We start from the raw sequence: 24162 nt of genomic DNA, 5'->3' as shown, positions 1-24162 counted from the left end.
AACCATGTTCTGTGAGACGAGGTGGCCGAGTGGTTAAGGCGATGGACTGCTAATCCATTGTGCTCTGCACGCGTGGGTTCGAATCCCACCCTCGTCGCTACCGTTTTGGGACGATCCGGGGATTCCCCCCCCAAAATGTGACTTTATATTCTGCATTGCAACCCCCCCAAAAAGGTTTAAAGCTGAGAGCGTGGAGAGCCCCCCCCCTTTCCATCCTTTGTAAGGGTGTTTCTCCAGAGACAAAATCCCTCTTTGGGGGGTGAATTCTTGGCTCTCCACCCACCCCAAAACTGATGGGAGCTGGAGACTTCCCATGTTTTAGAGAGGGGGGGCTCCGAAATTTAGGTGTGCTGTGATTGCAAAAACCATCATCCCCAACAGGCGGTGGAGCCTTTTGCAAGAAGAAAAAATCCCAGATCTGGAAAGCAGAGCTGCGGGGGTCCCCAATCCACGCCAGAAAATGTATTTTTTGGGAAAGCAAGCAAAACATGTTTTGTTTGGTTTTTGGTTCTGCCAAATTCTGCTAACTTCCAAATCCTCCAAATTGCATAAACCCCAAATATAGAATTCAGTGGCCAAACGCTGAACTGCCACAGAATTGCAATTGTAGGATCTCTTAAAACCATCCATGGGATAATACAGACAGTCCTCAATTTACGAATCGTTTGTTTGGCGGTTGTCCAAAGCTACAGCGGCACTTAAAAAAGTAGCTCGCAAATCGATCCTCACACTTAAGACCGTGGCAGCCTCCTCAGGGTCACCCAATTGAAATTTGGGCAGCTGCCGACTGACAAGTGTTTATGATGGTGGCAAGTCTTCTGATCATCATTTGCGACTTTCCTGGCCAGTTTCTGATAAGCAAAGTCAACCAAAGCACCAGAGGGAAGGATGAGAAACAATAGGGACATACAAAAAGGCGAGGCAGACAGTGATTCTATTCAGAAATCCATGGTTAACTACGACTTACGCAAGCCACTTTCCCAAGTGTGCGCACATCCTCTTCATACTAATGGCGCACAACACTCTCTCTGTAATTTCTCAGATGTGCAGTGGCTGGACTTTTTTTTTTAAAAATGGTATCAACCACCAGGCCAATTTTGACAAACCATTCTTGTTCGGGACCATCTCTTTAATCTCCCCCAAAATATGAGCAGATAGGAATTGGAGACGCTTCTCTGGGGAAATAAAATTTGGGTCACATTTTTCTGCGGATGTGAATGGAATAAAAACAGAAAACTTGTTTTGTTTTGTTTTTTTAAAAAAACCTTTATTAGAGAGCACATAATACCTACCCCATATCCATTCCCCGAAGTAACAGCAAAATAACTATATTTTTTAAAAAATCAGTATTGTTCATGCAAGTAGATGTCCCTTTTAAAAACACAAAAGACACACTTTTAAGGTTTTTTTTTGTCCTGATTTAATCTGGCTCACTTACTAGATCTGTTCAAAATGGGAAAAGGCAAAGGTCGCTTCCCTATTTGCGATTTTTGCCATCTTCGGAGCCATCCAACCGTTGTTAGGCCACAATAGTAATTAGGATACACTTAATATCACCACAACAACAATAGAGAGGCACCAATTCTAAATTTGGCAGATTTCCAAGATTTCAGACCTTGACTTAACCAGCATCCCCGTGAAGGAATCCACTGTTGCCTCTAAGAGATCCTTTGTTGGGATGTCACTTCCCAGAATTCCTAGCCAATCTGCCTAAGGACAAGGGGGATTCTGGGAGTTGCAATTCCCACACATCCAGAGGACAAGGACTCTTAAGACAAGATTGATCTAAACTTAATCACGAAGTGCTACCAGGGCAGGATTTAAGCGATATATTTTCACGGAGGAAATTATCATTTAAAGCAGGGCTGTCCAACCTTGGGAACTTTAAGATCTGTGGACTTCAACTCCCAGATTTCTCCATGCTGGCTGAGGCATTCTGGGAGTTAGTCCACAGATCGCAAAGTTGGACACCCTTGGTTTAAACCAGGGGCCTTCAAACTTGGCCCTTTTATGACTTGTGGACTTCGAAGTCCACAAGTCATAAAAGGGCCAAGTTTAAAGGCTCCTGGTTTAAACCTTCCCTTGACCTAATATAGTACAGGTATGGCTATATTTTTTCTCCTTTTTCCCCCCCTAAAAAAACAGCTTGAGTTGAGAAGAGCAGCAATCTCACTAAACAGAACGAATGAGAGGTAGAGAGAGTAACAATTACTCCGTAGTTTTTTTTTCTAATCCAGACCAACCGGTTTTCCGTTTACATGTAGACTTGCAAACACGTCTGCTCAGACGGTTTTTTCTCTGTTTTGATTTGAATGCCAAATGAAATCAGATCAGTGCTACCCAAAGCTTGCACAGCCCTCGCCTGAAACCAGAAATGTCCCAGGCTATGAATAGAACAGAACAGAATAGAACAGAAAATAAAATAGAACAGAAAATAAAATACAATAGAACAGAAAATAAAATACAATAGAACAGAAAATAATAGAATAGAATATAGAACAGAACAGAATATAATAGAACAGAAAATAATATAAAATAATAGAATATAAAATAATAGAATAGAATAGAAATAGAATAGAGTGGAAGGGACCTTGGAGGTCTTCTAGTCCAGCCCCCTGCTCAAGCAGGAGAATCTAAACCGTCTCATATAAGTGACTGTCTAGCCTCTTCTTAAGAACCAGCCTTGATATTTATGCCAAGGTGCCTTTTCAATTTCCTCTTTCTTCCTTTCTGCTTCAATCAGGCGATTTTTTCACTCTCTTTTTTGAAATCTACACAATAGGGACAACGATGCATGCAGAATTAGCTCCGCCCTGAACCATCTACTATCTTTCCGATCTCCACCAATTTGAGACAAATCAAGGTGTGATCACAATTAATTCTCCCCTCCCTTCCGCGCGCACTGCAAAAATTGAGAGCTGTTTTTTTCAGCGGGGGGGGGGGTCCCTTTTTGTCATCCAAGTTACTAGCCCTGTAGGTTTGGCAATACTTTCCAGGCTGACAAAACGATCCAAAGAAGGGAGGAGATGGAGAATGTGGATTGCTTTGATACTAAAAACCATCCCAAAGTGGGTTTTCCCCCACTTTGTAGGCCCTCCAGCCATGTATTCAAGCAAGTCGAGCCGTTGTGCGTCACAAAATAATAAATGCCGGAGCAGAGGAAAGTCACACTTTCCGTCACATGAGAAGCAGCCTGTTGAGGTGGCCTCCAACGTTTGCACAACGTTTCGCAGAAATGTTAGCTGCAAAAATCCAGAATGTTTCTTTCCAAATACATTCAGATGTCTAGAGAAAAAGATGGGGCCAAGCGGAAGGTTGTGTGTGTGTGTGTTATATATATATATATATATATATATATATATATATATATATATATATATATATATATATATATATATATATATTTTGGGATTGCTAACAAAGAGTTAAAGGGGAACTGGGATAGCTATTTCAAGCTAATTAGCTCTCATCAGCCAGCCATACCCTTGTGAGATTCGAACCTCCCATATTTGGGCCGATAGGGTGCATCAAAAAAACACTCAACATGTGTGTGTGTGTGTGTGTGTGTGTACATATATATAAAAAGGGGGGGAACCTTGGTGTGTGTGTGTGTATGCACACGGCCCAGGTTTGAATCTCAGAAGGGTATGTCTGGCTGAAGAGAGTTAAGAAGCTCGAAATAGCTATTCCAGTTCTCCCTTTATTCTTTGTTAGCAATCTAAAAAAATGTATGTGTATATATATATATACATAAAATGTATGTACACACACACACACACAAATAAATAAAGGGGGGAACCTTGGAGAAAGCGTTATGGCCCGATAAATCTGGTTTTTCTTCATCACAAAGGAGGTGTCTTAGCTGCCACATGGGGGGGGGACTTAGAGGAAAATAGTGCAAGGGGGACCCCCGCAGCCACCCTTGAAGCCTTCAAGAGGTACGGAGGCAAGACCTTGGCGCTGCTCCCACATGCCGGAGTGGCGGGATGGAGACCGTCAAAGAAGCAACCTCAGGAGGAAGGAGAGCCCTGCTCCACAGGAGAGTCCCAGCGCCAGGAAAAACGTCATGATGGCTCCCGCCAACTCGCTCTCTTCTGGCTGGACCTGCCTGGAGGAGAGAATTAAGGTCCAGATTGGAAGTCCTTCCTCCCTGCCTCTTTTTCTTCCTTCTCTACTTTTTCTTTTCTTCCTTCCTTCCCTCCATTTTTTTCTTCTCTAGCTTTTCCTTCCTCCCTCCCTCCCTCTCTTTCTCTTTCCTTTCCTTTCCTTCCTCTCTTCCTCCCTTCTCATTCCTTCCTTCCTTCCTCCTACCCTTTTTCTTTCTTTCTTTCTTCCTTTCCATCCTTCCTTCCCTCCCTCCTTTTCTTCCTTCTTTTCCTTCCAATTCTTCTTCCTTCCTTCCTTCCTTCCTTCCTTCCTTCCTTCCAATTCTTTCTCCTTCCTTCCTTCCAATTCTTTTTCCTTCCTTCCTTACTTTCTCTTTCAATTTTATTCCTTCTTTCCTCCCTCCTTCCATGTCCTTCCTTCCTTCCATCCTTCCTCTTCTTTTTGTTCCTTCCTTCCTTCCTTCCTTCCTTCCTTCCCTCCCTCTATCTCTTTCTTCTTTTTCTTTTCTTCATTCCTTCTCTCCCTCCCCTCTTCTTCCATCTCTATCTTTTCCTTCCTTCCTTCCTTCCCTCCCTTTTTTCTTCCTTCTCCACCTTTGGGAATTCTGGGAGTTGAAGTCCACCCTTCTAAAAACTGCCACGGTTAAGAAACACCGCTCTCTATGATTCTGGACAAACAGCTGTCCAATCTCTTCTTGCAAACCTCCAGTGATGGAGCATCCACAACCTCTGAAGGCAAAGCTGCTCCACGGCTTAATTGCTCTCACCGTTAGGAAGTTTCTCCTTCGTTCCAGGTTGGAATTTCTCTTTTATAGCGTCCTGCTTTGGGAGAAGAATCGGGGGAGCCTACTCACTTGGGGGCCAGGCACATGGTGAGGGAGACGAAGTAGCCGTTGGAGAGGGAGAAGGCCACCATCAGGATCACAAACCAGGCGTCGTGGGGGAAAAGCACAGGCCAGCCAGTCTTTCTCGGGATGTTGCACAGAAGAAACATGGGAATGAGGAGGATTCGGAGTCCCACTGCGGCGGGAAGGAGCCGAAGGTGCTTCTTTGGCTGGCGAGAGAAAACCACATTGCTTAGAAATAAAGCAGTCTGTCTGTCTGTCTAAATCTCTCATCTATCTCTATCCATCTCTCATTTGTCTATCTCTTCTCTCTATCACCTGTGTCTGTCTGTCTGCCTGCCTGCCTATCCATCCCATCCCATCCCATCCCATCCCATCCATCCATCTATCTATCTACTAAATATCGCTATATCTCTATCTCTATATCTATTATATCTATCTATCTCCATCTCTATATCTATCTATCTATCTATCTATCTATCTATCTATCTATCTATCTCTATCTCTGTATCTCTCTACTATATCTCTATATCTATCCATCTAACTATCTATCTATCTATCTATCTGTCTGTCTGTCTGTCTGTCTATCTATCTATCTATCTGCTAGAACTCACCGTTTTCTGGTGATTGGCCCAGAGTCACCCAGCCAGCTTTCCTGTCTAAGGCAAAACTAGAACTCACTGTCTCCTGGTGATTGGCCCAAAGTCACCCTGCTAGCTTTCATGGATAAAGTGGGACTAGAACTCACCATCTCCTGGGGATTGTTCCAAAGTCACCCTGCCAGCTTTCAGGGATAAAGTGGGACTAGAACTTCCCAGCTCCTAGTTTCTAGCCTGGTGCCTCAACCAATAGACCAAACTTTTATTTTCTATCCCCTTACCCCGAAACAGGAAGGAAGATTTAAAAAAAGCGAGCCCAAAATTTTGGTTGCTAAGCAGAACAGTTAAGTGACTTTTATCCCGCTTTATGACCTTTCTTGCAACAGTTGTTAAGTGAATCACTGCAGCTGTTAATTGTGAACTGCCTTCCCCTTTGATTTCACTTGTCAGAAAGTTACCAAAGAGGATCACGTGATGCCGGGACACTGCAACGTTCATAAATGCACGCCGGTTGCCCAAATCCTCTGAATTTGAATCACGTGACCGTAGGGATGCTGCAAACGGTCGTTAAGTGTGAAAAACGATCCTAAGTCACTTGTCTCCGTGCCGTCGAAGCTTCAAAGGGTCACTAAACCGTTGTAAGTCGAGGACTATTTGTAGGCCTGCCCTTGAAGCCCCCCTCCCCCAATTCCCCTTTGTGGGAAACAGCCTAGCTGAGGATGTATCCCACTCCTGCCACCAATTGCTCACCCAGAGGAAGTAGGAAGTCGAACTCCGCCCCAGCCAGTCCATCACATTGAAGAGAAGGAAGCAGCAAACTGGAGTGAAGTAATCCTCTAAGGTGGGGAGAAGATGGGGAGACCCACAAAAGAGTTAGACCGTGTCTTGAATCAAGTTAGCTCGGAGATGAGCTTCGGAGCAGATCCTCCAAATCCCCCTCTTTGCTCCCACCCCAACTTTAGCCCACGCAGACCAGCCCCGCCCCTTCCTGCCCAGTAATTAAATGCCCAATCACTCACGCCAAAGCAGATTCTGAGTGGAGCTGATGACTTTCGTGGTAATTGCTGGAAAGACCGAGAGGGTAATAGAAAAGTCCATAACGATGGAGAGGGCCAGCAGCCAAATCTGAAGTGGAAAAGCAGAAGCTGCAATGTGAACACGGACCACATTCAATATCGGGATCACTCTGTGGTCTCCCTTCAACCGGCATCAAATGGGAGCACAATTCCAGAGCAAACTGAGCCCCAGTATAAAGGCAGTCCTTGAATTATGACGCTCACGGAGCCTGGAATATCGATCAAGTCATGACAAGTCAAGTCAAGTCATAAGTCAAGGCACCCATGTGATTCACTCAGTTTTCCGATTTATTCTGCTACGGTTGTTAAGTGAATGGGGCGGTCATTAAGTGGATGCGTTTGTTCCAATGCCAAAAACCGACCCAAAAGGCCAGAAACCAACCCAAAAAAATTGATGTAAATAACAGTCGTGTGACCAAGGAACATTTAATCCAAGCCACTGTTTCTCAACTTTGTCAACTTTAACATGTATAGGCTTCAACTCCCAGAATTCCGCAGCCAGCACACTTTAAGATGGCTGGACTTCAACTCCCAGAATCCCCCAGCCAGCGTACTTTAAGATGGGTGAACTTCAACTCCCAGAATTCTCCAGCCAGTACACCTTAAGAGGGGTGGACTTCCAATTACCAGGATTCCCTAGTCAGCATGCCTTAAGAGGGGTGGATTTCAAGTCCCAGAATTCCCCAGCAAACATGTTTAAAATGGGTGGAGTTCCACTCGTAATTTTTTCCAGGTTTTTTTTTTTTTCGACTTTGGCATCTCCTGGTACAGCGATTATCCATTGAAGACAAAGAACTGGAAAAATTACGAAATATCGCGACCTGGCCATTGAAACTGCGCGATTATGGAGGAAACATTATTATGATTATGATTTTGCAGAAAAGGGCTTTTCCTGTTGCATGATCCATATCTTCCCCGCCCATCCTATTTACCAGGAATTGAAACAGGAATTTCCGCCTGGTTCTTACCTTCTTGAGGACGCTGAAGATGGAGGGATTGGGGGCAACCATGCCCACCCCACTCCCTCCATTCATGACTTCGGGCGGGCGAGCCAAGCCATCCTGCTCCACAACTCCGGCGTTCCCATTCTTCACGTTGAGCGGCTCCCCTTTGGAACTGTCTGCCACAAGATCTGAAGAGACACAAAGCAAGGGCGCCAATCAAAATCAAACCCTGCAGCTTTTTAATCTTCAGGTAGTCCTCGGCTTGCAACGGTTCGTTTAGTGACTGTTCTAAGTTACAGCAGGCACTGAAAACAAAAGTGACTTACGGCCGTTTTTCACACTTAAGACCGTTGAGGCATTCCCCGGGATCACGTGATCCAAAAAAATTTCAGACGCTTTTGGCAACTGGCTCATATTTATGACGGGTTGCCGTGTCTCCTGGGGTCAGGCGATCCCTTTTTGCGAACTTTTGACAAGCAAAGTCAATGGGGAAGCTGGACCCACTTAACAATCGTGTTACCAAGGGATGATTAACGTAAATAATTATAATGAAATATGGGATGATTTTATAAAAACAGTGTTGGTGGAAGGCAAAGGGAATAAACCAGGATCGCAAGACCAAAGCATAAAAAGAAGATGAAAACCTCCAAGTTTGACAACTTCTCAATTCTCCCCATTTTATTTTTATTTTCAGATATCCCACCTGGCGAAAGAAGAACTGCCTTGGTTTCCAGTTCATATCCCAAATCTTCCGCTGGTCTCTTGTCCAGATAGTAACGACTGAAGGACTGCAGAGAAAGAAGAAGAGCCGATGTTTTTTCAAGGGTCACCTGGATTGCTGGGAGCTCCTGACCAATCCGGTTCTCAAAATGCCAAGCCGGTTCTATTGGATGGAGCGCCACCAGGAAATCCCAGAGCATGAACTTAGAACTTGAAAATGATCCCTGGAAAACCAGGGGATGTTTTATGAGAAATTTATAAGGCTTTGCTAACACCATACTTGGAAGAGGGCGTTCAGTTTTGGTCAACACAATACAAAACAGATGTTGAGACTGTGGAAAGAGTGCAGAGAAGAGCAACAAAGAGGATTAGGGGGCTGAAGGCTAAAAACATATAAAGAATGGTTGCAGGAATTGGGTATGTCTAGTCTGGCAAAAAGGAGGATTAGGGGTGACATGACAGCAGGGTTCCAATATTTGAGGGGCTGCCAAAAAGAAGAGGGGGTCAACTTATTTTCCTAAGTACTAGAAGGCAGGACAAGAAGCAACGGATGGAAACTAATCAAGGAGAGAAGCAACCTGTCAGAAATTTCCTGACATTGAAGACAATTAACCAGCGGAACAGCTTGCAACTAGAACTTGTGGGTGCTCCATCACTGGAGGTTTTTAAGAAGAGACTGGACAGCCATTTGTCTGAAATGGTCTAGGGCAGGGGTAGGCAACCTTGGCTCTTTTGTGACTGGTGGACTTCAACTCCCAGAATTCCTGAGCCAGCCACGCTGAGGGGAAAGGGAGAGATTTCCAAGCTGAGCCATCCTGGCTCAGGAATTCTGGGAGTTGAAGCCCATAAGTCATGAGGGGGCCATAGTTCCCTCACACTGACTCAGGAATTCTGGGAGTTGAAGTCCACGAGTCATGAAAGGGCCAAAGTTTCCCTCATGCTGGCTCAGGAATTCTGGGAGTTGAAGTCCACGAGTCACAAACGAGCCAAGGTTGCCTACCCCTGGCCTAGGGTTTCCTGCTTGAGCAGGGGGTTAGACTAGATGACCCCCACGGTCCCTTGCAACTCTGTTATTCTATTAAGAGGGATCTCGTCTTACCTGGTGGGGCAGAAAGAGATAACAGCCAATCGAAACTAAGGTCCCAGCACAGGGGGTGACGAAATAGATCAGGGCAGACGACTGATCGTCCAATCCACCTAAATTGGAGAGAAAAGTGATTGTGCATCCCAAAGGAGCTTTTTTTCCAAGAGGCAACTGGACTTTCTTTTTTTTCCCTTGAAAAAAAAAGGGGAAAAAACTCCAAGAAGCTTCTTTAGTTCTGATCCCAAAGCACCTTTGGGATAATTTTCACCTGGAGGAGTGAAATCTCCACGGACCCAAGAGGTAGGACTTGAAAACACCATGGCTGGGTTCCCCATGGCTGTTTCCAGACCCCGATACTCACTGGCCTTGGAAAGCAACATGGCGATGGCAGCAAACATCCCAGCCATTCCTTGACCGCTGAGGACCAGGGTGCTGTATCGTTGCGGAAAAGACCCCAGTAGGCCAAAAAGACTTCCTTGCAGGACGGCACAGAAGGCTGACGGGAAAAAAAGAGGAGGACAACGTCAAGAATGAGACTACTTTGTTTACACACCGTGTTCGAATTACGGCTGTCCGTTTAGTGACGGTTTGAAGTTACAACAGCACTGGGAAAAGTGACTTCTGGCTGTTTTTCACACTTAACGACCGTTGCAGCGTCCCGCATGGTCACGTGAACAAAATGGAGACGCTTGGCGACTGACTCATCATACCACGGTTGCGGTATCCCGGGGTCACGTTGATCCCCTTTGGTGACCCGCCTGACAAGCGACGTCCATGGGGCTGGCGTAACAACTGCAGCGATTCACTGAACCGTGCCCAGGAAGGTCGTAAGATGGGGCAAAATTCAGTAAACAACTTCCTCACTTAGCAACAGAAGTTTTGGACTCCGTTGGGGGGACAGGTCAAGGAGCGACTGTATCGCCTATCCCATTTATTTGGATGAAAAGAAAATATATTGCTGATAACAATCTCCTTTTGAACAGATCTCTAAGTTGGTGTTTCACAACTTTAAGACACAACTTTCCCAGAATTCCGCAGCCACACAGCTTAAAGCACAATTCCCCAAGACTTGGCTCAGGACTGAATGCTGCTGCCTATACCCTTCTAACACATGCCAGGCTGAGGAATTATGGGAGTTGAAGTCCACAAGCAGGGGTCTTCAAACTTGGCCCTTTGATGACTTGTGGACTTCAACTCCCAGAATCCCTCAGTCAGCCAAGGCTGCCTGGCTGAGGAATTCTGGGAGTTGGAAGTCCACAAGTCATCAAAGGGCCAAGTTTGAAGACCCCTCTAATCTAACACTTCCCACTACTGACATGCTGGCTAAGGATTCTGGGAGTTGCGGCCTAATAGATTTTGAAGGACCAGGAATCAAATCCTCGCACTCACAACAACCATGTAAAGTAGGCTGCCCAGAGTTTTTTTTGGGGGGGGGGGGATAGTGGGGTGGCCAAATGAGGATTTGACAAAAGCTCAAAAGCTCAGAGATGTAACAGAGAGGAATTTGGGGGTCCTTGGGGGGTGGATCTCTGTGCTTGGCGGTTTTCTTGCAGACGTTTCATGATCCAGCTAGGTAACTTTATCAGTGCTGAAGAAGAGTTAACCAGAGCCAACTCACAGTTAATGAACCAGACGCTTGCCATGGTGATGGAGAAAAAACTCTGGGGCGACATCGTCAGCTTAACCAGGATGGCGGTCAGCACAAAGAGGAACAGGATCGCCGTCAGGCTGCCCAAAATACGTACTTTGTCCGAAATGCTTTGCAAGGGGGGGAGAAAAGAAGACATGTGAATGTGAACTTAATCATCAATACCATCGATTAACAATTAAAAAGCCACACACAGCAGGCAACACATAAATACTAATCAAGGAGAGAAGCAACCTAGAACTAAGGAGAAATTATCTAACAGTGAGAACAATTGACCAGTGGAAAAGCTTGCCTTCAGAAGTTGTGAATGTTCAAACTGTGGAAGTTTTTAAAAAGAGATTGAACAACCGTTTGTCTGAAATGGTATAGGGTTTCCTGCCTGAGCAGGGGGTTGGACTAGAAGACCTCCAAGGTCCCTTCCAACTCTGTTATTCTATTCTATTCTATTCTATTCTATTCTATTCTATTCTATTCTATTCTATTCTATTCCTATTTCCATTCCATTCTATATTCTATTCCATTCCATTCTCATCCATTATTCTATTCTATTCTATTCTATTCTATTCTATTCTATTCTATTCTATTCTTCTATTTTATTAGTCTATTCTATTCTATTCTGTATTTCTATTCTATTCTATTAAGATTCTATTCTATTGCAAGATTCTATTCTATTATTATGCTATTCTGTTCTGTATTTCTGTTCTATTATTATTCTGTTCTGCTCTGTATTTCTGTTCTATTCTATTCTATTCTTATTTCCATTCCATTCCATTCCATTCTACTCTATTCTTATTCTATTTCTATTCTATTCTATTCTTATTTCCATTCCTATTTCCATTCTATTCCATTCCATTCCAGTCCAGTCCAGTCCAGTTTAGTCTATTCTATTCTATTCTATTCTATTCTATTCTATTCTATTCTATTCTATTCTAGTCTAGTCTAGTCTAGTCTAGTCTAGTCTAGTCTAGTCTAGTCTAGTCTCGTCTCTCTTAATTCTATTCTATTCTATTTTATTCTATTCTTTCCTATTCATATCCCACATACAATAGCCCAAAGCACACATTCGGCTAGAGAGAAGTTCCCTCAGGAGGGGCTCCAGCACCAGTCTGAAAGCTCTGAAGACGAAGCCTCCGATCCCAGTGACAGGGCCAGATTGGGATCCTGCAAGGCCCTTCTCCCCGAGCAGGGCTAAAACGCTCAAGCCCCAAAGAGAGAAACGTGGTAAGAGGCCGCCGGCGAGTCAAATGGAGAGAGAAAAGCAACTCCAACGTAGAGAGAAACGTGTCTCACCATCGGTAGAGGAGGGAGTTGAGAAAGGTGAAGAGCAGCAACGGCAACTGAGAAAGGAGGGCCAGCCAGTTGCTGAAGCTGAATTCGTCTTTGCAGCCGGACACCGGTGGCGGGTTCGAGGTTGTCTGATTCCCAGCCGCTTCCCGCCCGGCAGAGCAGTTCCCCCCGAGTTTTTTCTCGAAATACTGGCGGGAGAGAAAGTGTTTCATTAGAAGAGAGCATGTTTTGGGAAAAAAAAAACAATGTATCCCAGCATCCTTTGTGCACGGATGCTGCTCTATAGACTCCATTGGCCCTGAGGATATAATGGGGGTTAACTAGGCTTAACAAACCTAGTTTATCTTCCTGACCCCCCATCCCAGCAAAACAAATGTAGGTTAGGGGGGGAAATGGCAGAATTGGTTGGAAAGCATCCTAAGAGTCATGAAATGACTGGATTGGAAGGGACCTTAAGAGGACATCTATCCCAACCCTGTGCTCAATGCAATCAGGCTTTTCTTTTGTACAAAGAGGGGCAGCTTTCCATCCCTCCCATCCTGGCCTGTTCCTACAGATAGTCCTCGGCTTATGGCCACCACTGAGACCAGAATTTTTGCTGCTAAGGAAGACGGTTGTTAAATGAGTCGTGACAACTGTACGATCTCGTGAACGCACGCCAGTGGCCAAGCGCCCCAGTTTTGATCACATGACCGTGGGGATGCTGCGATGGTTGTTAAGTGGGAGGACCGGTCGTAAGTCCCTTGTTGTCAGGGCTCTTGCAACTTTCAACGGTCACTAAGCGAACGGACGCAAGCCAGAGATGACCAGTATGAAAGCACTTATACAGGTGGTCCTTGACTTACAGCAGCTCGTTTAGTGACCGTTCAGAGTTACAACGGCACTGAAAAAAGGGACCGATGACCGTTTTTCACACTTGCGACGGTCCCGTGATCAAAACTCAGATGTTTGGCAACTGACTCATAGTTACGACGGTCGCAGCGTCCCGGGGTCATGGGATCCCCTTTTGCGACCGTCAGACAAGCAAAGTCAATGGAGTAGCCAGATTCGCTTAACAACCGTTCCTAACTTAACAGCTGCACTGATTCACTTAACAACTGGGTCAAGAAAGGACGTAAAATGGGGCAAAGCTCACTTAACAAACGCCTCACTTAACAACAGAACTGTGGGGCTGAGTTGTGGCCGCAAGTCTCATTACAGAAGGAGAAAAAAGGATGTAAAGCAGACTGCCCAGGGCTGTCTCCCAAACGCAGGACTCACCGGGATGGCTGTGATGAAAAAGTTCCAAGGAAGGAGGGTTCCTAAGCCCAGTAAGAAAAATATGATTCCCACACAGTGGAACCTGAAAGGAGAGACCCCCCCATCAGATCACCAGACCCTAGACTTTACCCACTCCACCACACAGTCTAGAATAAAATAGAATAGAAATTGGAGAATAGGGAATCGAAAATAAAAACTAGAAAATTAGAATAGAATAGAATAGAATAGAATAGAATAGAACAGAATAGAATAGTAGAATAGAATAGAATAGAATAGAATAGAATAGAATAGAATAGAATAGAATAGAATAGAACAGAATAGAATAGTAGAATAGAATAGAATAGAATAGAATAAGGAAATTAGAATAGAATAGAATAGAATAGAATAGAATAGAATAGAATAGAATTGGAATTAGGAATAGAATAGAATAGAATAGAACAGAACAGAATAGAATAGTAGAATAGAATAGAATAGAATAGAACAGAATAAGAATAGAAATACAATATGAATACAATAATATAATACAATAGAATAAGAATAGAATAGAACAGAAATACAATAAGAATATAATACAATAGAATATAGAATAGAATAAGAATAGAAATACAATGAAAATAGAAATACAATAAGAGTAGAACAGAATAAGAATAAGAATAGAACAGAAATATAATAAGAATAGAATGGAATGAAACAGAATAGAATAGAATAAGGAAATAGATAGATGGAATGGAATAAGAATAGAATAGAATAGAATAGGAAAAAGAAGAATAGAAATAAATAATAGAATAGAATAAATAATAGAATAAAACAGAATAGGAAGAGAATAATAGAATGGAATATAGAATACAGTAGAATAGAATAGGGATTAGAGAACAGAAAATAGATAATAGAAAGAATAGAAATAAATAATAGAGGAGAATAGAATAGGGATTAGAGACTAGAATATACTAGAATAGAATACTATTGGCCAAGTGGACACACAAGGAATTTGCCTCTGGTGCATAAAATCTTAGTATACATACAAACAACAGAATGATAAATCATAAATCATAAGATACAAACAACAAAATGAATAAATATCCTTAGGCATAAAGACAAAGCTGTGGGAATTAGATTTTTAGCAGAGTGAGTTATAGCACTTTGGCTTCACAGCCCTGTCTAAGCAATTTACAGAGTCAGCCTGTTGCCCCTAACAATCTGGGTCCTCATTTTACTGACCTCAAAAGGATGGAAGGCTGAGTCAACCTTGGGCCAGTCAGGATTGAACTACTGACAGTAGGCAGAATTAACTTGCAATACTGAATTATAACCACTACGCCATCATGAGACAGACAGATATACCACAGAGATGGACAGACAGACAAATGAGAGATGGATAGAGATAGATAGATGAGAGATATAGATAGATAGATAGATAGATAGATAGATAGATAGATAGATAGATACAAACAGACAGACAGACAAACAGATAAGTGATAGACAGACAGAGACAGACAAACAGATAAGAGATAGATAGATAGATAGATAGATAGATAGATATAGTTAGAGACAGACAAGTGATAGATAGATAGACAGACAGACAGATCGATAGACAGACAGACGAGAGAGAGAAGAGATAGACAAATGAGAGATGGATAGTGATAAACAGATGAGAGATTTAGATAGATAGACAGATATAGTTATAGATGAGACATTTTGAGAGAGAGAGAGACAGACAGACAGACAGACATCAATGGTGGAAACCAGCAGGGAAGATTGCAAATCCCAGTCCAGCAATGTCTTGTTTAATGACCGCCACAAGAAAGGTTCTCTCCCACGATGCCTCGCTTTATCTATTGCACCACTTCATGGCAAACTTTCTGGTTGACGGTCATAAATCAAAGACTACCTGTGTCTGAGTGTGCAAGCTTGTGCGTGCAAAGTGTACTTAAAGGCGTAAAGTGATAATGGCTTCAGGTTTAATATTTAGCCAATAATAGTCCGTATTTCATAGGGGCGGGAAGGAAATTCTCCAGGAGACGTACGAACCGCAGCAAAGAAAACCCACAGAAATGCTGCCAGTGAATGCAAAAGTCACAGCATTTTAAGCAAAAATAAATAAATAAAATATCTTTAAAAAAGGACACTGTTCAAACAACCCCGCCTAGCATAGTGGAAATATTAGTCACTAGTCAAATATTAGTCATTAGCTGGCGAGGCCAAATGCTGCGTGTTTCCCAATGTTTTTAAATGTTCTCCAAAAAAATAACTCTGTTGTTCTGATTCTGTTAGGGACTCCTGCTTGAGCAGGGGGTTGGACTAGATGACCTCTGAGGTCCCTTCCAATCCTATCATCTATATTCTACATCTTAAAGTTGCCACGATTGAGAAACTTTGCTTTAGAGGAAGCAATTCGCTTCCTCTAAGGAAGCCCAGTGACGCAGATCCGAAATTAAAACCGGCAACAAGAAAAGGGGAACACCAGATCCTCTCTCTATTTCTTAATTACGACACCCATTCTCCCCCAGACAGTGTGGTTAAATATTAAGGATGATGGGAATTGCAGTCCAGCGGGAGTTCCCCATCTTTTCTCTTTCTGTTTTTAAATCTGTCCCCCATATTTTATTTATCAAATTTCACTCAAAACTCAACTATCCTCCAAGCTTTTGAAAGAAGAGCTGGCTAAGAGGGCTTTTTGTTGTTGTTGTTGTTTATTATGACAATCATGTTCATTTCTTCACAGTGTCGACCTTCAATTTATCTGGGATATTAGAAGGAAGCTGGACGTTAAAATCAAAGCTGAGTTTATCGGAGCAGTGAAAAAAAAACAGAACTCAGCCCCCAAAATTAAGGAGATAGAGAGACAGAACTGCAGGATTCAGAAAGTATTCAAACGGGACAGTTGCAAATTTTGAACGTAGGACTTTCGAAGCTTGATTTCCGCCTGGCCTGGAAATGCTGCCACTGAATGCAAAAGTCACAGCAATTTTAAACAAAAATAAATAAATAAAATATCTTTTAAAAAGGACACTGTTCAAACAACCCCGCAAAACACACGTACGAGCACACACTTGTAGCATGACAAACATCAGCTCACCGCTCCTAAACTTCTGAAAGCCTCAACACAAAAAAGTTCAGCTGGGGAGGGGGGGGGGAAACACTCTACACATGCTCAGAAACAAGCCCTCCCTCTTAAATACAGCTAGTCCTTGACTTACGACCGCAATTGAGCCCGGCATGTATGTGGCTAAACGAGAAATGCGCTTAAGTGACTTTTGCAGCTTTACGACTTTTCCTGCTGCATTGGTGAAAGGAATCGCTGCGGGTTTTTTAATTAGTAATTTTCAGGGCCATTGTAACTAAACGCACTGTCGTAAGTTGAGGACTGTCTGTAACACAAGCCATCATCTCAGAGCTGCTAAAAATTTCTTTCCACCCAACAGCGGCTTAGGATTCTAGGAAATCAACCCAAAATGCAGCTTGTGGGTTCAGTTCTTGCATCCGAGCACATCACGTCCTGGAGTGGCTTAAGAGCATCTTACGCAAAGGAAACACACAACTGTAACTTACATATCTTTGGGCTTTCCCTGGGGACCCATGATTCACAGCTTGCCCAAAGTGTGAGCAGGAAACGTGGTGCACTTCCACTTCTATCAAACCACGGCTGGATCTGCAGAGCAAAAGAAAAATGGTTGAAGGAGAAATTTAGCTTAAAGTCTCTCCTGAGGCTGAAGTCAGCAGCTTTGGCATTCTTATAATCCTAGGGCTAAGAAGGGACCTTGGAGGTCTTCTAGTCCAACCCCCTGATCAAGCAGAAGACCCTATAAAATCCCGGACAAATGATTGTCCAGGTTTTTTTTTCTCTGAAAAAGAATTAAAAAAATTATTTGTACTATCCCACCTTTGTTATTGTTATAAATAACTCGAGCAAGGAAGATAATCTAACACACCTTCCTCCACCCTATTTTTTCAACAATAACAGCCCTTTGAGATGGATTGCACTAAGCTTAGCAATGGAAGATTGGTTCGTAATTGGGGTTATAATTTGAGAACTAGTCATCATCCCTACTAGTAACAATAGGGATGTTTGTGCCATTCGGAACAGGACTGAGAAAGACAGGCTGGGTCAAAGGCTTTTCGGTCCTGGTTAAAAACACTTTTGTGGATAATAATAATAATAATAATAATAGAAATAATGATCTGTTACTATAGATCAAATCCAACAAGAAGAGGATATCTAAAACGAATGCACCAATTCTGGAAAGAACAACATCCAGAATCAGAAATAACAGAACAGAGACTAGCAGATCAACGCCGATTTATAATATGAAATAAAGTATTCACAGAAACAGAATTGGACGAACTGCAAAGGTTTACCCAGGGCAAAGAAATCAAAGCCTTGCCAGAAGTAATTCAGAATGTAGAGGCAAACCAGGGGGAGTTGGCAGTGAAGGAATCCAGCAGAGATATACAACTGTTCTCATTTGGTAACCAGGCACCTCTTCCTCAGGAAGAACAAAACCCTCTAACTAAAGAAATAAAAGAATTGAAACAAAGAATAACTGAGCATCTAGAACAGCACAAAAACAACAGAATAATGGCAAAAGCAAGCAAGGGTGGTACCAATAGTCATAGGCGCCTTGGGTGCAATCCCAAAACAACTGGAGCACCACTTGAACACCATTGGCATTGACAAATTCGCTATTAGTCAATTGCAAAAGGCAGCCTTACTAGGAACTGCTTCCATCCTGCGACGATACCTGTAATACCACCAAACATCCACATCTGCCTATCCCAGGTCCTGGGTAAGGACTCAATAGATAGACAAAATGCCAAATCCAGTCTGAACATCTGGCTGACTGTGCGATGATCCATAATAATAAAAGTTGGAAGGCACCTTGGAGGTCATCATGTCCAACCCCCTGCTCAGGCAGAAAACCCTATACCATTTCAGACAAATGGCTGTCCAGTCTCTTCTTAAAAACATTCAGTGTTAGAGCGTTCACCGCTTCTGGAGGCAGGTAGTTCCACTGGTTAATTGTTCTAATTGCCAGGAAGTTCTAGTTTGCTTCTCTCCTTCATGAGTTTTCCATCCGTTGCTTCTTGTCCTGCCTTCAGGCGCTTTGGAGAATAGCTTGACTCCCTCTTCTTTGGGGCAGCCCCTGAGATAGCGGAAGGCTATCATGTCCCCCCTCGTCCTTCTCTTCATTAAACTGGACATACCCAATTCCAGCAACCGTTCCTCATATGCTTTAGCCTCCAGTCCCCTGATCCTCTTTGTTGCTCTTCTCTGCACTTTCTAGAGTCTCAACATCTTTTTTTTACATCATGGTGACCAAAACTGGATGCAGGATTCCAAAGGTGGCCTTACCAAGGCCTTGTAAAGCGGTATTAACACTTCACGTGATCTTGGTGGTTTAGGTCTATTTAGGCTTTTAAAACTGGCCAGTTCAAACCAACCCGGGGCTGATTCAGATTACGACATTGCAGGAACCACCTTTCCTCCTGACTTTGAGGAATCAACCTGCCGTGAAGATGGCCACGGGGCTAGGCAGGGCTCCTGCCTGCCTGGGTTAAATCTGGAAAGGTCAGAAGCTGGCTTGGGTGGCGGGCTAGCAGAAAGCGTGGGAATCGCAAGTGCCGCTTGGTGCATTCGCACAAGACACGTTCTCCCAAACCAGGGTGTGATTTGCAGCGATGCCCCACGCAGGGTTAACAGGACCCGGGTTGGGCTCTCCCCCCCCCCAAACGACCAGGTCTTAATCGGAGCCTAGTGAACGGGTTGGGGGTCCCCTTCACACGACCCAGAGCTGGCCCGACCCCGACCCCTCTTCTCCCTCCTGCCAGCTCCGACCTGCCCCTCGTTGCACAAGGCGAACCCCTCCCCGCAAAACCCAGCTTAAACCCGGGCTAAGCCGGTCGTGAGAATGCAGCTCTGCGGCTCCTACCTGCTTCGGTCACCCGAGTCGGGCGACCCCGAGCGATCGCGGGCAAGAGGCCGGCATCGGGCTTCTTCCAGGGCTGCCTGGAGAGGCCCAGGCGCCGCTTTCCGGAGTCGCGACCCGCCCGCCGAGCCACCCCGCCGGGCTCGGCTCCATGAAACGGACCCCCGCCGGCCCCGGACAGGGAGGAGCCAGCCACGCAACCCCGCCGTCCTCCCGACGACCTCTGCTGGGGAGGACCCGGCCCGCAGCCCCGCTGGATGCAGCCGCCGTCGCGTCCGCCGCGTCCCCACGACGCGCTCCTCCCTGCGCGCTGCCGGGGCTCAGCTGCGAGGGGTGAAAGAAGGGAAGGGAGAAATAGTGGAGGGAGGAAAGAAGAGGGAGGGAGGGAGGATGGGAGGAAGCAAGCAAGCAAAGGGAGAAATAGAGGCAGGCAGGCAGGCAGGCAGGAAGGAAGGAATGGGAAGGAAAGAAGGAAGGAAGGAAGGAAGGAAGGAAGGAAGGAAGGAAGGAAGGAAGGAAGGAAGGAAGGAAGGAAGGAAGGAAGGAAGGAAGGGGGAGGAAGGAAGCAAAGGGAGAAATAGAGAAGGGAAGGAGGAAGCAAGAAAGAAATGGGAATGAAAGAAGGAAGAGGGAGGAAGGAAGAGGGGGAAGAAAGCAAAAGGAGAAATAGAGATGGAGGAAGGAAGGAAGGAAGAAATGGGAAGGAAAGAAGGAAGAGGGAGGAAGGAAGAGGGGGGAAGAAAGCAAAGGAAGAAATAGAGAAGGAAGGGAAGGACAGAAGGAAGAAGGAGAGAGGAGGGAGGAAGCAGGAAGGAAGCACGGGAGAAAGGGAGGGAGGAAGATGGAGTATGGAAGTCATGAAGGGATGGAGGGACGGAAGGAAGGAAAAAAGGAAAGGAGGGAAGCAAAGGGAGAAATAGAGAAGGAAGGAAGGAAGGAAGGAAAGAAGGAAGGAAGGAAGGAAGGAAAAAGAGGGAGGAAGGAAGGAAGGCCAGTCAGACTCAGCCTGGGCTCGTGCGTTTGCCAAACTGCGTGGGACGAGCAGGATCCTCCGCGAGTGGATCCGGAGGGACCGAGCTGATCCCCGCTTTTGCCAGGGAGCCATGCCAGGAAGGGAGCGCCGGGGCTGCCTTTGACACGCTTCCTTTAGGCACGATCCAAGTGTGCGAACGAGCGTGAGAGCCAAGCCGGGCGATTGAAACTGGGAAATGCAAAATTTTAAAAACGGATGCGGTACCTTCCCCCCGTTTTTTTTTAAACAAATAAAAGAAATCTTATTTTATAAAAATCTTATTATTTTTTTTTTTAGGATGATGCACGTACGGCACGGATCACCCCCCCTACACCCCCCTTGCTTCTGCCAAAACGGGGGGAGAAAATTAGACCAAAGGCCCTACCTTGGCGGTGCTTCACAGCAAGACGCACGTGCACATTTGGGTAGGAAGAGACAAAAAGAAAGCACAATACGGTACTTCCGCCCTTTCTCCCCCCCCCCCATCCCGTCAAATTTCAACTGAGGGGTCATTGTTTTCCCTTTATGCCCAGCAGAGGGCGCCCCAAAGCCACGTTTAATTGGGGGGGCAGAAAAAGGGGGGGTTAAGGTCTCTATTACTGCAGGTTTTTAAGAAGAAATTGGACAGCCTTTGATCTGGGTAGGGCAGGGACGTCCAACCTTAGCAAGTTGAAGACCTGTGGAATTCTGGGAGTTGAAGTTCACAGGTCTTCAACTTGCCAAGATTGGACTGGGGGATTCTGGGAGTCCATGAGTCTGACAGCTGTCAAGGTTGGACACCCCTGGTACAACTAACCAAAGAGAGAAGCAACCTAAAACTAAGGAGAAACTTTCTGACACTGAGGACAATTAACCAGTGGAACAACCTGCCTCCAGATTAATTTGCCTAGTGACCCTTCAAAGTTACAACGGCACTGAAAAATGGGACTTACGACCGTTTTTCACACTTCGTGACCGTTGTCGCACCCCCCAATGGTCACGTGATCAAAATCCAGAGGCTTGGCAACGGGTTCATATTTACGACGTGTCCTGGAGTCACGTGATCCCCTTTGGCGCCCTTCCGACAAGCAAAGCCAATGGGGAAGCCAGATTCACTTAACAACCGTGTGACTAATTATTAAACAAGGGCAGTGATTCACTTAACAATGGTTTTAAGTTGTTTCATGCCTAAGGGGGGGGGGTGAGAGCTGCGGCAGGAAGTCGTAAAACGGGGCAAAACGCATGTAAGCAATGTCTCGCTTAGCGGCAAAAAGTGGGGGCTCCATTGTGGTCGTTAAGCTGAGGACTATCTGTATAGGACAAGGGTGGGGAACCTGGGCTTTTTGATGACTTGTGGACTTTAACTCCCAGAATTCCAGAACCAGCAGCTGGGCTCTTTTATGACTTGGGGACTTTAACTCCCAGAATTCCATGGTTCAGCATGGCTGGCTCAGGAATTCTGGGAGTTAAAGTCCACAAGTCATCAAAAAGTCCAGGTTTTCCACCCCTGGGATAGGGTCTCTTGCTTGCTCCAGGAAAGGATTGGACTTGAAGGATCCCTTCCAACTCTTTTATTTGGTATTTTGTCAAATAACTTGGAAAGTCTGCTAAAGCAGCAGTCCCTAACTTTGGTGGCTTGGTGGCCCGGCTGGAGGGAGGAGAGGGAATCCGGGCCATGCAAGTGTGTGGCTCGACTGACATGAGTGGGGGGGACTGGCACACGTGCCTGCGCAGCTCAACTTGCACAACTTGTGCATATGCGAGGGCCTGCCGCTCGCGCCAAGTCGAGCTACACACACCAGCCCGCCGTGGCCCGGTTCCGAATAGGCCATGGACCAAGTCGTGAGCCACAGCGCGTTGGGTTGGGGACCCCTCTGCTAAAACGTGCACTGGAAGCACCCAGAGCCCTGTTTCCAGATGTTTGGGGAAGGGGTGGCACAGAGGCCCCCTCTGAGAGCAGAGCCTTTTGCAAATCCTGGAAGGGAAGCTGGTCTTAAGATTTAGCAAAGTTGGACACCCCAATTTAGATATTACGCAAACCCAGCATATTTGAGGGTGTGTGTGTGTTTTTAAGGTTTGATACAAAGCTGGAAAATGGGTTAGTTCGGTTATCAGGTCAAGTGTTTGCAAGTGCTGGGAATTATGAGTAGTCTTTGAGTTACGACCCATTTGCTTTAGTGACCATTTGAAATTACAACGGGCCTCTCCAGGACTACTTAGGACCCAGTTTGATGTTCCAGCAGCCAGGCCCCCTCTGTTGTCACACGATCGCATTTGGGGGGCTCAAAGCCCGCATTTAAATCCCAATAATAATAAGGTTGGAAGGGACCTTGGAAGTCATCTAGTCCAACCCCCTGCTCAGGCAGGAAACCCTATACCATTTCGGACAAATGGCTGTCCAGTTTCTTCTTAAAAACTTCCAGTGTTGGAGCATTCACCGCTTCTAGAGACAGGTTTTCCGCTGGTTAATTCTTCTCACTGTCAGGAAGTTTCTCCTTAGTTCCAGGTTGCTTCTCTCCTTGATTAGTTTCCATCTGTTGCTTCTTGTCCTGCCTTCAGGTGCTTTGGAGAATAGCTTGACTCCCTCTTCTTTGTGGCAGCTCCTGAGATACTGGATCACTGCTATCATGTCCCCCCTCATCCTTCTCTTCATTAAACTAGACATATCCAATTCCAGCAACTGTTCCTTTTATGTTTTAGCCTCCAGTCTCCTAATCATCTTCGTTGCTCTTCTCTGCACTCTTTCTAGAGTCTGAACATCTTTTTTATATTTGTACTGTCCCACAGTTGTGATCTATAATGTTTTTTGCCAGAAAGAAATGTTTATTCCCCGTTTCCACCAAAAAAACGCCCTTTGTGGACAAGAGGTTCATTGAGTGACTGCAGTGATTTGCTTAACAAGCCCTGCAAATCAGCTCATGAAACCAGGCACGGTCAGGTGATGATCTGCTTAATGACCAGCGTGACGTATGACCACAATTCTGTGTTCAATTACAGTCTTAAGAGGAGGACCGCCTGCAGATAAAAAAGCCACCGTGAATTTAAAATACAAATACATCCACGCTTTCAAGGCTGTTTCTCAATGTTGTGTTTCCTTTTATTGCAAGAAAGCTCACATCCAGACTTGGCAAGGCGTCAAGGTTTCAAGAACACTGCACAACGGCAGGCAAACTTTTCAACAAAGGTACAAGTGAACAGGCATGTTCTGTTTTTGATCGTACAAAATGGACAAACAAACAAACCCGGATCGCGCTGCGGTTCTGCACAGTCTTGCAGGCCTGTGGTTTTAAGCAAGTCTCACAACTGGACACAACATGGCTAGGCATACAACAGTCAGAGGGCCCGACCCCTCACACGTGCTCGTAGAAAAGTCGTACCAAAGGCAGCGTTAATACTGAGGATATCACAAGTCCCCACAATTTGAACACAACAGTTAAGGAAAGAGTAGGAAGTGGGGACGTTGTGAAGTTGTGGGGGGGGGGTGTTGAAGCAGAATTTTTGGGACTCAAGCAACCAATTTCTGCTCTCGGAGGGCAGGGCTGGGAAAGGTTTCTGAAGCTTGTCACAAGCCATATTGTTCAAAGTGAAATTTAAAGATACACATCTAGAACGCAGCAGAATATAAACATCAGCATTTATCCTGTGCCCACTGTTCTGGTCAAGAGTCTTCCCATTGCT

At 45.0% G+C, this 24162-nt stretch overlaps 1 protein-coding gene and 1 non-coding gene across 5 annotated transcripts; one reads left to right on the top strand and one right to left on the bottom strand.

The window, feature by feature from the left end:
- Positions 1-15: 15 nt before the first annotated feature.
- Positions 16-97, top strand: TRNAS-GCU. Its single transcript has one exon. It is a non-coding gene; the product is annotated as a tRNA-Ser (tRNA).
- Positions 98-3667: 3570 nt separating this feature from the next.
- On the bottom strand, positions 3668-20946 carry SLC29A2 (solute carrier family 29 member 2). 4 transcript variants are annotated; one of them, XM_039366257.1, is made up of 13 exons: positions 20891-20946; positions 17119-17218; positions 13570-13651; positions 12313-12497; positions 10993-11132; positions 9736-9870; positions 9390-9487; positions 8274-8358; positions 7595-7758; positions 6570-6675; positions 6301-6386; positions 4961-5160; positions 3668-4108 (listed from the first exon to the last, which is right to left on the bottom strand). In XM_039366257.1, exons 2-13 carry the CDS (start codon positions 17145-17147, stop codon positions 3997-3999), a joined length of 1422 nt encoding a protein of 473 aa, XP_039222191.1. In that variant the 5' UTR covers positions 17148-17218; positions 20891-20946; the 3' UTR covers positions 3668-3996. The 4 variants fall into 4 exon arrangements, with proteins under 4 accessions (XP_039222191.1, XP_039222190.1, XP_039222194.1 ...); XM_039366256.1 differs by lacking the exon at positions 20891-20946 and adding an exon at positions 19497-19636; XM_039366260.1 differs by lacking the exon at positions 13570-13651 and having other exon boundaries at positions 20891-20935.
- Positions 20947-24162: the final 3216 nt, after the last annotated feature.

Source organism: Crotalus tigris, unplaced genomic scaffold, assembly GCF_016545835.1.
Source record: "Crotalus tigris isolate CLP2741 ecotype Arizona unplaced genomic scaffold, ASM1654583v1 scf7180000020245.1906669, whole genome shotgun sequence".
In the NCBI taxonomy this organism is placed as follows: Eukaryota; Metazoa; Chordata; class Lepidosauria; order Squamata; family Viperidae; genus Crotalus; species Crotalus tigris.
This window is presented reverse-complemented; position numbering and strand designations above follow the sequence as displayed.

Bases quoted from the DNA above. Each gene is read 5' to 3' on its own strand.
- SLC29A2 (XM_039366257.1), bottom strand. From the start codon at position 17,147: ATGGGTCCCCAGGGAAAGCCCAAAGATAT. The intron at 13,652-17,118 runs GTAAGTTACAGT...CTCTCCTTTCAG, and splicing joins CAGGGAAAGCCCAAAGATAT to GTTCCACTGTGTGGGAATCA. The intron at 9,871-10,992 runs GTGAGTTGGCTC...TTTTCCCGTCAG, and splicing joins AAGCGTCTGGTTCATTAACT to CCTTCTGTGCCGTCCTGCAA.